The 14,860-nt window shown below is 39.5% G+C and overlaps 1 protein-coding gene across 1 annotated transcript; it reads left to right on the top strand.

Annotated features, from left to right (window-relative positions):
• Positions 1-3,598: 3,598 nt before the first annotated feature.
• LOC308094772 (Fc receptor-like protein 5) lies at positions 3,599-13,298 on the top strand. The gene is made up of 8 exons (XM_080441598.1): positions 3,599-3,662; positions 3,793-3,897; positions 4,277-4,312; positions 4,696-4,857; positions 4,956-5,060; positions 6,217-6,471; positions 12,445-12,555; positions 13,193-13,298. Exons 4-8 carry the CDS (start codon positions 4,848-4,850, stop codon positions 13,210-13,212), a joined length of 501 nt encoding a protein of 166 aa, XP_080297724.1. The 5' UTR covers positions 3,599-3,662; positions 3,793-3,897; positions 4,277-4,312; positions 4,696-4,847; the 3' UTR covers positions 13,213-13,298.
• The last annotated feature ends 1,562 nt before the right edge of the window (positions 13,299-14,860 follow it).

Raw genomic sequence — 14,860 nt, 5'->3', positions numbered from 1 at the left:
TTGCCCAGAGACTGGTATTGGGCAGTTACCCAAATTAGTTTGAGTGTCCCAACACATCATTCTTGAGTGGTGGGGTTTCTTTGTTCAGGCAAATTGCTGTAAAAAGTTATTTAAGATAATACAAGATTCATATTCAAGATTCAAAGACTTTGTCACATGCTCAGAGATTACAATTACAATGATATTTAATAAAAGCTTTGTAAAAATACTTTTTGTAACATTTTGTAAAAGTCTCAACTCCAGTACTCTCCAGTGCCCACTTCATAATAGTATCCAGTTAGGCTCTATCTATAATGCCCGCTTTGCGAAAAGTCCACACTTTATCTGGGCATCATAGCTAGATCATCAATGCTCTATTTCCATTTGTAATAATTTTGTGACTTCAAGTAGCTAATTAAGCCATAACACAATTAAGTGACCTGGCTATAACAAGACAATGTGGCAAGAATATTTAACTGTATCTGGTAATTGTTATTGTTATTGTTAATGTATTGTATTGTATCTTATTGTATAGGCATACTACTAGTTATATGTTAGACATATAACTTAGCAGCTTAATTATAAAAAATGTTCATCTTCATGGTGAATACAAATGCCATCCTCCAAATAGACTACTAAAATTGGCATATTGGTTGTTTATTATTTATTTATTAACATCTGGTTCCCTCTAGTGTCCTTTGTGTGTCATAGCTCAATTAGTTCAGAATACAGCAACAGAACACAACAGAGCCTAAGCTCTGTGCATATAAAGTCAGTTAATTTTCAATTGATGTACTTAACTGACTGCTTGGGGGAAAAGGGGTTATTTTTGGTTAAAGCAGATTTATTTTGTGGATTAGATTTTTCTTTTCTTTTTCATATATATAATTTATTTATGTAGCCGATGTATTTATTTATTTATAGACACAATATACAGTCACAGAAGCAAAGTTTAAAACATTGATTAAACAAGGATTTACATCAAGGGTTTAGTGTTTAGTGTGTGTAGTTGTATGAGTTAGATGGATGGTTTTCACTTCTGGTTTATGTGCAAGCGTCTGTTCATTTGCCACCTGAAGCCTACATCTCTGTGTGTGTGTGTGTGTGTGTGTGTGTGTGTGTGTGTGTGTGTGTGTGTGTGTGTGTGTGTGTGTGTGTGTGTGTGTGTGTGTGTGTGTGTGTGTGTGTGTGTGTGTGTGTGTGTGTGTGTGTGTGTGTGTGTGTGTCTTTGAGCATCTTAGCAAGCAGGAAAAGGATGCTTCAGCCAACGACCAGAAGCAGAGGGCTCTGTGTCACACAATGTAGCAGACAGTCATTCAGTTTGTCACCATGAAACCTGCATCCACCTTTATAATATCATGTGAGTACTTCATTTCCATCTTAGTTGACTTCAGTCTTTTTAGTTGATACAAAGCAATAAAGCATCAACTAAAAAGAGTGCTATTTTCACTAACACTCTGCTTTGCACTCATTTTCATTTTCATTTATTTAACGATGCCAATTTGTTAATTGCATGGTCTTCTTTCTCTCAAGTTCAGTCTATTATATTTATATGGCTTATTGTGCATATTGTGTTTTGCATATCACATATAACATTGCTGCTGCTTGCAGCTATATTTATTATTATTATTATTATTATTATAATTCTTTCATTAAATACTTGCAGTTGAGGCTGGCATTTCATCAGCAGGTTTACCACTACCGCTGTGTCTTTACGGTTATCAAACTATAGAACTAGTCAGATTACTAAACAGACCTGGGAGACTTACCCATCACTATTTACCACTTAAATACCTGGGTCCCCCAGCCAGGGGTCTTTACTTGGGCCCCTCCTTTTTTCCCTCTAAACCAAAGCTCACAATGCATTGGGTTGCGTCACACATTGTGAGCTTGTAGATCTGCTATTTCTGCTGAATGTTCACCTATAATGACATGCCCAGAATAGGGATGTGAGGGTTTAAGTAGTGCAAGCAGAAATTATGTTAAAATGAATCCATCTGCAATAGAACCAAATCCACTCAGTTAGTTTTACACCACACATACTGTATATCGCCTGGTGTTAAATGCATCACCTCACACAGACACACACACGCACGCACGCACGCACGCACGCACGCACGCACGCACGCACGCACGCACGCACGCACGCACGCACGCACGCACGCACGCACGCACACATGCACACACACATGCACACACACAAGCAAACTCGAGCAACACTTAAAATGAAATGAACTATTAAATGAACCAAACATAGAGCTGGATCGATTCATTTTAAATGAACTAACAAATATGCCTCGTAACCTTGTTAACCCTTGATTGAGCCAAGCTATAAAACCTGGGTCCTGAGACCTGACGGGCCGGCAGACAGTTTGGGCGTGCAACTAGAGAACCTTAGGTTGACTATCATTACATGTAAGACTCAGAACCAGACATGTGTATTTTAATCTTAGTTAAGATCAAATAAGATGTAGAATGACTGAGCAGTGAGCACATATCTGTTTTCATCACAGTACTATACAGCTCTCATTAACTGTCTGTCTGTCTGTCTGTCTGTCTGTCTGTCTGTCTGTCTGTCTGTCTGTCTGTCTGTCTGTCTGTCTGTCTGTCTGTCTGTCTGTCTGTCTGTCTGTCTGTCGGTCTCTCTCTCTCTCTCTCCCCACACAGTGCTGCATCTCCTCATCTTCTCTGGACCTGTTCAAACAGATGGTGAGACAACTTCAATGCATTGAATTATGGGTAGTGTGAGACAAGCCTTCTGATGTGTTCCAACCATCCTGTTAATACACAATAAACATTAATTCATGGATTTTCAAACTCCACCACAATCCACCTGAACAAATAAATGAATGTATAATTGATATGGATTCATAGAAAGAGAAGAACCAGTATTGACCATTTGAATAGTGTATTAGCATTTTACATTACGTTAGTAGTTAGTTGGTTAGTAGAGCCAAGCTATTCATGCCAATAATTTTTACACTACCCTGAATGGAGCTCTATAACTAACCCTTGTGGATACTGGGGCACTAATTGGCAGTGGTGGACATTATTAAGTGCATTTATTTGTACATAAGTAAATTTTCTTAGTATTTGTTTTAGTTTTTTGGAACTTTCACTCCTCTACATTTAATATATAAATATTATACTTTGTTTTGGCTCCACTACATTCCTAGGAAGGTCCTCTTGGGACCCAAACTTACAGAAAATATATTATGAATTAACTACTCAAGCCCTAATACAAATATAGTGAAAATAGCGGATCTACAAGCTCACAACGTGTCGCAGCTCGACACGCTGTGAGCTTGTAGAACTGATAACAAAAATGTAGACAATCATAAGACAATTTCTGAAAAAGTACTTAGTAATATGTACTTTTGAATACACTTTGTCCACCACTGCTAATTAGTGATCATATTCATATTATCGTCATGGACATGGATGAAGTCCCCCCCCCCCTCTCTCTCTCTCTCTCTCTCTCTCTCTCTCTCTCTCTCTCTCTCTCTCTCTCTCTCTCTCTCTCTCTCTTCTTCCAGTGTCTCTGAGAGTCACTCCTGACAGATATCAGTTCTTTCCATGGGAGTCCATCTCACTGAGCTGTGAGGAAGATGGGAAGTCTGTGCAGGGGTGGTCTGTGAGAAGACACACCAGTAAGAGGGGGAGTGGAACCTGTGGCAATGAAGGTATGTAACGATGGATGGATGGATGGATGGATGGATGGATGGATGGATGGATGGATGGATGGATTGATAGATAGATAGATGGATACTTTTAACTGAAATCCTTCTTTCTTTTCATTGTGATTCTGTGTAGGAGCATCCTGTTTCATCGAATCCCTGTATCCTTCGAACAGTGGTGTTTATTGGTGTCAGTCCAAGTCAGGAGAAATCAGCCGGTCCATCAACATTACGATCGCTGGTACAATCAATATAACTACATCAATATAATGTATAAAATGTAGCGTGTAGACAGACATAATTCACATAGTAAGTAGAAGTGAGAGGTGAGATAGTCATGCAATAACGCTGAATAAATAGATTTACAAGACTAACAGTTTAAAAGCCCAGTTAGAGGCTGTACTGCTCTGCTTAAACCCCACATGATCAAAGGAAGCTCAGACTGAAAATTGTTAAACTACACTTGGTTAAACTCTGTCTGTCTGTCTGTCTGTCTGTCTGTCTGTCTGTCTGTCTGTCTGTCTGTCTGTCTGTCTGTCTGTCTGTCTGTCTGTCTGTCTGTCTGTCTGTCTGTCTGTCTGTCTGTCTGTCTGTCTGTCTGTCTTTCTCTCTCCACACAGTGCTGTATCTCCTTGCTGGACCTGTTCAAACAGATGGTGAGACAACTTCAATGCATTGCATTATGGGTAGTGTGACACAAGCCTTCTGATATGGGTTTCCGAGGCTACTCAAGCCCAATACAAATACAGTGAAAATAACAGATCTACAAGCTCACAACGTGTCGCACCTCGACACGTTGTGAACTTGTAGATCTGATATTTTCAAAACGTTTAGACAATCTTAAGACAATTTCTGAAAATGTAATGTAATGTAATATGTACTTTTGAATACACTTTGTCCACCACTGCTAATTAGTGATCATGATTCATATTCATATTATCGTCATGTAGATGAAGTAGTCCCCCCCCCCCCTCTCTCTCTCTCTCTCTCTCTCTCTCTCTCTCTCTCTCTCTCTCTCTCTCTCTCTCTCTTCTTCCAGTGTCTCTGAGAGTCAGTCCTGGAAGATTTCAGTTCTTTCCAGGTGAGTCCATCTCACTGAGCTGTGAGGAAGATGAGGAGCCTGTGCCGGGGTGGTATGTGAGAAGACAGTCCCGTAAGACGAGGAGTGGAACCTGTGGCTATGAATGGGGAATGATTGAAGGTATGTAGGGATGGATAGATGGATGGATGGATGGATGGATGGATAGATGGATACTTTTAACTGAAATCCTTCTTTCTTTTCATTGTGATTCTGTGTAGGAGGAGCTTCCTGTTCCACGTCCCTGTATCATAGGGACAGTGGGGTTTATTGGTGTCAGAAGTCCGAGTTAGAAGTCAGCCGGTCCATCAACATTACGATCTCTGGTACAATCAATATAACTACATCAATATAATGTATAAAATGTAGCGTGTAGACAGACATAATTCACATAGCATCATTGTTAATACAGATATTCAATAAATATATGATGTATCAGTATTGTGTTGTGTCTACTGTGACAAGTCAAGTGGTTACAGTATGTCTGTACGTTATACATAAATGATCACCCAGGATTATCTCCCAGGTTATCCAACCTCAGGCACGGCAGATATGACAGACGATCATTTATTTAATCACTTGTTTATTCACAAATACAATGAGAATGTAGCTTTTGATCAACCCTTTAATCTAATAAATACATTAACATTACTGTCAACGAGGAACTGTCCCAGTGAATGAAATGGTCCTGGGCAACTTTAGTCCATGTTTGACATGTTGGGTTCTCTATTTATTTATAGCAGAACTGTTGTGTAAAATCAATATCACACTTTGTTTTTTGTTTTTGTTTTTCACCGGAAGGCGGAAGCATTTCAAAAAGCGTTCTTTTTGTTGTTTTATACTATTTGCGGATCGTTTCTCTTAGCCAGTGGAGCTTTAGTTACCGTGAGCTGTGCTTTCTTTTTCTGTTGTTTTTCCATCTTCAACTCCTATAATGCCATAAAAACAGCGTGATATTCCTTTTTGTTACTAGCGGTAGTTCCGGGCCAAACAGGAAACCGGTGCATTTCCGTTTCCGTTTTCCGACCGGATGACGTCATTTTCGCGGGAAAGACGCCCCACTCCACTTTCAATAGAAAATATGTTTATAAACGGCTTTCGGGGCTGAAATTCATGGAATGGGCGTTGTGAAGCATTTGCCACTTACAAAAGATATACAATTTAACTTTAACTTTAAGTATACGTAAATTATTTTGATTGGTTGATGACAACTGCATATGTCATGTAGGTCACAAGCCACCAACCATCATTCACAACTCAACCTGCTGTTGGTTCTATAGATGTTCATAACTCAACCTGCTGTTGGTTCTATAGATGTTCATAACTCAACCTGCTGTTGGTTCTATAGATGTTCATAACTCAACCTGCTGTTGGTTCTATAGATGTTCATAACTCAACCTGCTGTTGGTTCTATAGATGTTCATAACTCAACCTGCTGTTGGTTCTATAGATGTTCATAACTCAACCTGCTGTTGGTTCTAGATGTGATCCTCGAGAGCCCTGTACTTCCTGTGACGGAGGGAATTGATGTCACACTCCGCTGTTTGGACAAAGACAAGACAACAGGTCGTCCCTCCTCTGACCTCCCAGCTGGTTTCTATAAAAATGGATCCCTCATCAGGACTGAGTCTACAGGACAGATGACCATCCACCGTGTTGACAAGTCTGATGAAGGATTCTACAAGTGTAACATCTCTGACCATGGAGAGTCACCAGAGAGCTGGATGGAAGTGACAGGTGAGATAGTCCTGCAATAATGCTGAATAAATAAATAGATTTACAAGACTAACAGTTTAAAAGCCCAGTTAGAGGCTGTACTGCTCTGCTTAAACCCCACATGATCAAAGGAAGCTCAGACTGAAAATTGCTACAAAAGACTAGTTCTGAGGTTTATAAGTAACGTTGCAGTGTTGTAAAGTAACTAAGTACATTTACTCAAGTACTGTACTTAAGTACAATTTTGAGGCATTTTTACTTTACTGGAGTATTTCCAATTTTCAGTACTTTTACTTCTACTCCACTACATCTGAGAGACAAATATTGTACTTTTACTCCACTACTATTATTTGAAAACTTACTAGTTACTTTGTATATTTTGATTATTATTACAAAACATACATTACCCACTTCAGCCCTATATACATTTCGGCCATTTGAAAATAGCCGATCTACAAGCTCACAATGCGTCACGATGCGACGCATTGTGAGCTTGTAAATCTGCTATTTTAAAAATATTTTTTTACATTTTATACATTTGAAAAATGGTGAAATGGGACATTCTGCATAATGAGTTTACTTTTGTACTTTAAGTACATTTTGATACCAATACTTTTGTACTTTTACTCAAGTACATTTTGAATACTTGGACTTTTACTTGTAACAGAGTATTTCTGCATTGCAGTATTGATACTTTTACTTAAGTAAAAAAAATTGTACTTTTTACACAACTGAACGTTAGTTAAACTGAGGTTCTCTCAGTAGCACTTGCACTTCAATGATATGGCATGTGTTTAAAGCTCTGAGTTTGGAGTTTGAAGTTACAATGGGTTTGTATAGGAAGGGGGCATGTCTGATAAAATGAATATCAAATATCTAAATACTGAATCAAACTTAAAAACTGTCTGGGGGTCTCACAAAGGCCTGAGTAGACGATAAAATTACCATTTTTTTGTTTAAAAGTGAAATATCCCTTTAAGGCCCCTGCATGCTACCAAATGTGGTGATCACCCTCTTACCTAAAAGGTGATAGGGTGATCACCTCATTTGGTAGCATGCAGGGGCCTTTAGACCAGTGTTGCCAGAGTTTGTGAGAGAAATCAGCAAGTAAGCAACCAGGTCTATGAAAACAAGCCCAAAAGAAGCGACTAACAAATGAGCACTTTAAACCTAATATGCATCGGAGTTTTTGGAAAATAGCAGATCTACAAGCTCACAAGCCCAAAAAAACACAATCCGCAAATACCAATATTTACAAAATAAGCCCAAAGCTGCTTATAATAAGCGGACATGGCAACACTGACTTAGACCAAATTCAAGAGGGTTTCATTGTCACTCACTCATACAGAGACTTGTTGGTGTGGCATCATGCTCTGCAGGATGTGCTACCAATAGGGTGAATGTGTGAAAAGGAGAGGAAAAGAGAAAAAAGATTGAGCATGAAACGTTGAGAGAAATGGAAAGTCAGAGAGGAAAACAATGACATGCAACCCCACCACACACACACACACACACACACACACACACACACACACACACACACACACACACACACACACACACACACACACACACACACACACACACACACACACACACACACACACACACACACACACACACACACACACACACACACACACACACACACACACACATGCCCTATCTTCTGCCCTTATAGGGCCAAGATTTTGAGGCTGTGATGCTGTGTTACACCCCACCTGATCATATCTCTGCTGTCCAGCCTGAACCTGCTAACTCCAAAACGCTCATTGTTCAGGAAACGAAAAAACAAAATATAAGTTTTTCAGGAAATTAAGAAAACCTTATATTTTTAAACAAAGCAATACTGCCTCATCAAAGTTGGTATAGTGACTTTATATATTGTCAGATACTTGCATGTGTCATTATATTATCAACACTTTACCCAAATCGTGGGTAAATCAACACTTTACCCAGCGCGAGTGGAGTTAGTAGTTTCAGACGAGCAGAAATCAAGCTGAAATGGAGTTGTTGTCCAAACAACAATAGCTCCACTCGCTGCTGAGGGAGAGGTTTCAAAAGGGTACAAATTCCCAAAAGCTAACAATGGATCTCCAAGCTCACAATGCATCACAACAACGTGTGAATCAATGCCCTGATGCTTCATGACACTTATTATATAGGCCTACAATAATAAACAGGACTTTAAATATTACAATAACTTCTGCAAAGAGGTAGTAGAACTAGCGTGGCAGAAATGCTACGAACGCCTTTCTTCTTGTCATATTGCTCAGATTTTAGAAATATAATTACTTGTTTTCATAACATTAGCGTCAGTGCTAAGTTTGATAAACAGGTACACTGTATAGTTTTAACAGACTACGGGGAGCTTTACGTCGTGCTCCTCCTCCTGGCTCACTGCGCAGCGAGCTCTACTCATGCTGTTAAAAGGCAGCGCTGGAGAGGAGAGGGGGGAGTTGTTTGTTTTTGACGGACAGTTTGAGGATCCAATGGAGTTGGGAGGTTTCGTCAGAGGCGCTTTTTAATTCTTTTCATTGGTTCAAATGTTTTGATTTTTTACACAGACGTAAAGGGTGTTCAATAGATTTGATTTATGAAAAAAAAAAAAAAGATGAAAATGGAGTTAGCTGGTTCGTCCTGGACACCGACGATATAATCGTCGGTGTCTATATATATAATCGACCAACCGACCATCTAATTGACATTGTCCATCCTTAGAGTCCCACACTCTCGCTAGCTGGACAAAACATAAATAAACCTAATTTGCATTGGTCCTTCTGCCCTACACTTTGGTCAAAATTATAAATCTCTAGGTCAGGGGTCTTCCATGTTTTTCAGGCCAAGGACCCCTTAGCTGAGAGAGAGATGAAGCAGGGAGCCCCCCTCCCCCCACTACATATTGTATGAAATGTGTTGCAGATTAAACTTTTCTCTATATTTCATAGATAGCTTTATAGACTTGTGTAGCATTGTGTTAGATTCATTAACTTGTATTTTCAGACAGTTAACCACTTAAACCCTCAATACTTGTAACTTGTATTTGGTCTGCTCTCTTTTTTTTCCCTACACCAAACCTATTTGCCAAAAATAGCCGATCTTCAAGCTCACAACGCCTCACACTGCGAGGTGTTGCGGCTATTTTCGGCTAATGTTACCCTCAGAAAAGGGGATGCTAGGGTTCAAGTGGTTAAATGAGCATTTCACCCCTGGAAGAACTTACAGTCACTCAATGTTAATAATATTTGTAGTAGACAACCGTAGCAAAATTTGAAATTTGCACCCTATGGCCAGAAAAATATAGAAGTCTGTGTGTTTGACTGGGGTTTGACTGGACTGCTGCATTACTACAATGACCATAATGCTGTGGGGCACTGCCCTTCCTTGTGGGGAGGGGAGGCTGCGTGGGGGTGTGGTCTACATTGTAGTCAGGAAATAAGGTGAGATAAAGAGACTATAGCCTCTATTCTGTGGCAGTTTTCCCAGCCGAAACCATGTTAAATACTGATAATGGAGCTGCCCTGCCCCAATAGGTTATTCTAGCACCTGCTCTACCCATCACCCATTATGCTGACACCATTATTTGCGCGTGGAGGCGTGCCCGTGGGCGTGTTGTTGCTTTATCCCTCACATTGCCATTCTCAACCCACACATGGGTATGGCTTGGGGAGGGGGGATAGTGGATTCTAAAACCACCCGCCGGTTTCTAAAAGCTCCTGCCAAGTGCACACACAGACACTGCAATGGCTTTGTGCGTTGGACCATGAGCCGTGTTGCCAGCCTTGGCGAGAAATAAGCAACCACAGGTCTATGAAAACAAAAAGAAGCAACTATAAGGCCACATGAGCACTTCAAACTACTAACTAGAGCTTTCATATCCCCTAAATATTTCAGCCCGGCTCGACTAATAATTGACAAATTAGGCCCAGCCTTATTTCTCATTAAATCTTGGTAATTTGTTAAGAACAGGAGTCATTCTACCCTATTCCAACAGTCTATATTTTCGGGGGGGGGGGGGGGGGGAATCTCGGGGGAAACAAGTTAACAACAACACTACACTGACTACAAAACTGAAAAACGTTAATAAAAACAATATGCAAGTATATCAATCAATCAATTCTTCAGCGGTGGTCTCTTGCTCTCTTCATGTTGTAGTTTAGTAATGAATGGCTCAAGCTGCCCTCAGAACCCCTTTTATGCCATGTGAGTACAGGTGATGGCCCAGACACTATAGCACCCCATGAAGACAAGGCATACATTTGCATCACTATAGGCGGGGGTCGCTCTGCTGAATGGATACGGTAGCTGCCTGCCTGCCTGCGTGAATGGACGAGGAGGCGGGCCAATGGTCCGACGGACACTATATATTGTTTTTTTCACTGCCTGTTTTTCGGTCAGTCTTTTACTTTATTTTCTAGGGGAGGTGAGATTTTAGTTGGGCAGGCAGCCGCCTGCCCTGCCTCTATGGTGCGTACGCCACTGGTTTGGGCTAAAATCTTAAGCACTTGATGATCAGATCATCTAGTGTGATTTTCATTTTGGCTGCTGTCTCGTTAAACCCATACTGCGGGTGAATATTATATATTATATATATTAGCCTATATTATTATTATATTCCCCACCTAAACGCTACGTTCATGTTTACTGCATTAAATGTTCTCAATCTTTTCAGGCCATCACCCCCCAAAATAACCATATTTGAACTGGGGACCCCCCCATTTTGTTTGACTTGGTTCCACAGATAAATATTGTGAAAATAGCAGATCTACAAGCTCGCCAGGCGTTGGGTGCTCCATTGTGGTCTCGACCCACAGGTTGAGAACCACTGCATTAAAAGCTCCAAGCAAGTTACATGTCTAGTAGGCTATGTTGTTGACCACGTAATGTAATGTTTTTGGTTTAGTGTTAGGCTACTCCGTGGCGTATTTTTTATATGTCCAAAATAACAGATCTGTAAGCTGTCGACACGACATGACGCAGCGCCGTTGATAGCTTGTATGTCTGTTATTTTGGGTTTGATTGATTGATTGATGTAGTTTATTTAGAAAGACATGAGAATAGTACATGACAGTACATAACAGTACATGGAAGTACAAATTCACAATACAAGGTCTACTAAACTGGAAACCCTCATTAAGCACTAAGCTTGTTTAAGATGAGAACCCCATGCACACAAATCATGATGAAATATAAGAGGCAGGCAGATATACACACTACTATACAGAATGTCATACAATCAGCTTTCAGGTTACTGGTAGGTAGGCGACGCACATACGCATCGCAGCAATGTGTCTGGGTTTGAGAGGCGATGATTGATGTAAACTTAAAGTGTAGCTCTGTTCGGGATTACTGAACAAAGGCTGATGATGAAAGATAACGGGGACAATATGGATGTAAGTTAACTTTAACTGCGTCACTTCAGAGGAAACTATGGAGCTACTTCAGAGATGTTTACACACCCCTGGAATCCATTAGAATGGTGGAAATAGAACAATAACAGCCAACGTGAGTAGGCTACATAGGCTATAGACCTTTCCTAAAACTGTCCAATTTATTATACCCATGTGCTACTGTTTGTCTGTGTACCACGTAGGAGCGTTGTCAAATGACTCATATCTAAAAATACAGATAAAACACAAAAAACACACCTGGATCAATCATGTTTATGGGTCCTAGACCTAGATAAAAATAGGGGTTTGATGCAAAATCTGCGAAATGTCCCTTTAATGTGGGGAGAAAAAAAAATTACACAAATATTTGGTAGTCACCCTGTAGTAACTCTGAGGACCCCCTAGGGATCCTGGACCCCCTGTTGAAGACCCCTGCCCTGTTGTAGATATCTGCAAGACAGAATGTTTTTTTTTTCTTCACATTTAACCACTTAAACCTTGGATCCCGGGGAAACAGTACACTAGGGTTCATGTGGTTAAAAGAGATTCACAGCGCTTAAAATGTGTTTTTAAGAGGAATCTGTATCTCTTTCTGTTTCTCCAGATTTGACCGTCCGATCTTCCTCTCTGCCTCCATATTTCTACCCTCTGTGTGCTGGAGGAGTCTGCATCTTTCTGCTGATTCTGGGTCTGTGTCTCTGGAGGAAATGCAGAGGTACGTCAATAATGTTCAGACACAGACATTCAGAGAAGCTGTCAGATTCTACAGGATATGAGGGAACTGTTCCTTGTGATGTATTGGGACAAGAACGTTTGTAGAAAGTGGGAATGTTCTTGTAGTCTGTAGGTCTGAAGTCTGTCCTTCCGTCTGTGATTTGTCAGAAGCATTACAGCATTACAGTATACGTCCAACATGACATATAACCACATCTATAAAAAGTGGTGTCATGTACAAGAAGTACGTCACTATGACCCTAAAAACCTGCAGTCACAAGCACTACTTCATCCCATGAGGGACTATTGATTGCCCTGCAATACTTTGCATTGTTTTAAATGAGGTATGACTTTTGGCCGTAGACATGCATCATGTTTGAAACCAGTGTATGTAAGTTATAATAAGAGTATTGTTCTATTCTCCCATTTTGTTTGTTAAAAGTCTAGCAGCAGTGTTCTTTTGAGCCTATTTTAAAAAATATATAATTTCTTAGTTTAACATATGTTAAAACACTATTATATTCAGTGTTGATGATCCTATACTGATCATATTGTTCTGATTACACTGATGATACTGTTCACATAGCAATTTAAAGGTTCAAAGATTTATGGTACAACTTATTGTTTTTAATTTACAGATCCATGTTGCATCAGGTAAGTACAGTATTGATCTCTGTCTATTCATCCACATGACAGCAGTAGATTACATCTTGTTTTCTACTTCATTTCTGATAATATATATTTAATTTCAATTTCAGACCCGTTCAGTCTCAGGGAACTAATCAGAGGACCAATCAAAGTGGCTCTCCTGATGATGTGTACCTCCCACTGCAGCACCGTCAGTATTTTAAGCAATCATATTGGTTTAGGACACTTCTGACAAGTTCTTCTGAGAAACAAGCTACATTATCTAAATTAATTCATAATTTCAAAGGCAATATTAATCTGTATTAATTTCAAAACGTATTTTTTGAAAATATATTAAAGTCTGTCAGTTAGTTTTGCCTAATCATCAGAATAATTAACTAAATTAAACCATGTTTGAAATAACAAAGTTAATTACCATATTAATGCTTTTTCTTTTTTAGGCACCACAAGTGTCTATGGTGTTATCAGGCACTCTGATGACTATGAGAATGGTACAGAATATATACACATTTTAAACATGCAATCCAAGGATTTTAATATCAGTTAATTAGATTTTTATTGTGGAATATGAATTCAGATGACTGTTTTACTTGATTTGTTAGAGCTGTTTTAGCTCCCCCTGCTGGTCACAGTAACTTCTCAGTAGGTTGAGTGGTGTGGCCCTCTGTCAACTGCTCTGTTCACAGACAGGAAGGTTATTGTTTACTGTGTGTAGCGCCACCACCTGGTTCAAAAGCTTTCTTACGAAGAAGAAGCTGCTTGAAAGATTAGGCCTGTTTTATTTTTATTTCGTTCAATGATTTATGGTACAACTTATTTTCTTTTTAATTTACAGATCCTCGTTTTGTCAGGTGAGTAGAATCAGAATCAGTATCAGAATCAGCTTTATTGTCACATCACAGGTTTACAGGTGTAAAACAGTGGGTGAAATTCGTTTTTGTGCAAGTATTGATCCCTGTAGTCAGGGGATATTAGCAGAATATTTTCCAATCTTGGAATAAATTCCTTACCAAAAAAAATCTTCGCCAATGTGTTTGTAAAGGTGTCTAGTAACACATCTCACAAAGACTGAAATGCAGTCCCCCTAGGAGAATTTTTGACAGCTCCTTAAAGTTGGGGTACCCACCATAACCTTGGTTAAAAAAAAAAAAAAAATTAATTCTGTTTTAAGTAGCATGTGAGGTGTCACACTAGGGTGTTTTTATGATTCTGAATCCATTGCAAGCATTTGTTTTGCACCAAAACCACTCCTTGGGCTAAAAACGGCCATAGCCATCCTTTTTCCAGGTATACTTTTTGTGTAAAAAGCCCATTGAGATTGGGCCGTTTTTAGCCCAAGGAGTGGTTTTGGTGCAAAACAAATGCTTGCAATGGATTCAGAATCATAAAAACACCCTAGTTTGACACCTCACATGGTACTTAAAACAGAATTAAATTTAGATTTCTTTTTGGATTTTTTTTTTAACCAAGGTTCTGGTGGGTACCCCAACTTTAAGGAGCTGTCAAAAATTCTCCTAGGGGGACTGCATTTCAGTCTTTGTGAGATGTGTTACTAGACACCTTTACAAACACATTGGTGAAGATTTTTTTTGGTAAGGAATTTATTCCAAGATTTTTTTAATATCCCCTGACTACTGTCTATTCATCAACATGACTGC

Source organism: Gymnoscopelus braueri (assembly GCF_963280865.1).
Source record: "Gymnoscopelus braueri genome assembly, chromosome: 11".
Classification (NCBI taxonomy): domain Eukaryota; kingdom Metazoa; phylum Chordata; class Actinopteri; order Myctophiformes; family Myctophidae; genus Gymnoscopelus; species Gymnoscopelus braueri.
This window is presented reverse-complemented; position numbering and strand designations above follow the sequence as displayed.

Coding starts and splice junctions, on each gene's coding strand:
- LOC308094772 (XM_080441598.1), top strand. Junction 6,472..12,444: donor GAGCTGGATGGAAGTGACAG/GTGAGATAGTCC, acceptor CTGTTTCTCCAG/ATTTGACCGTCCGATCTTCC. Junction 12,556..13,192: donor TCTCTGGAGGAAATGCAGAG/GTACGTCAATAA, acceptor TTTAATTTACAG/ATCCATGTTGCATCAGGTAA.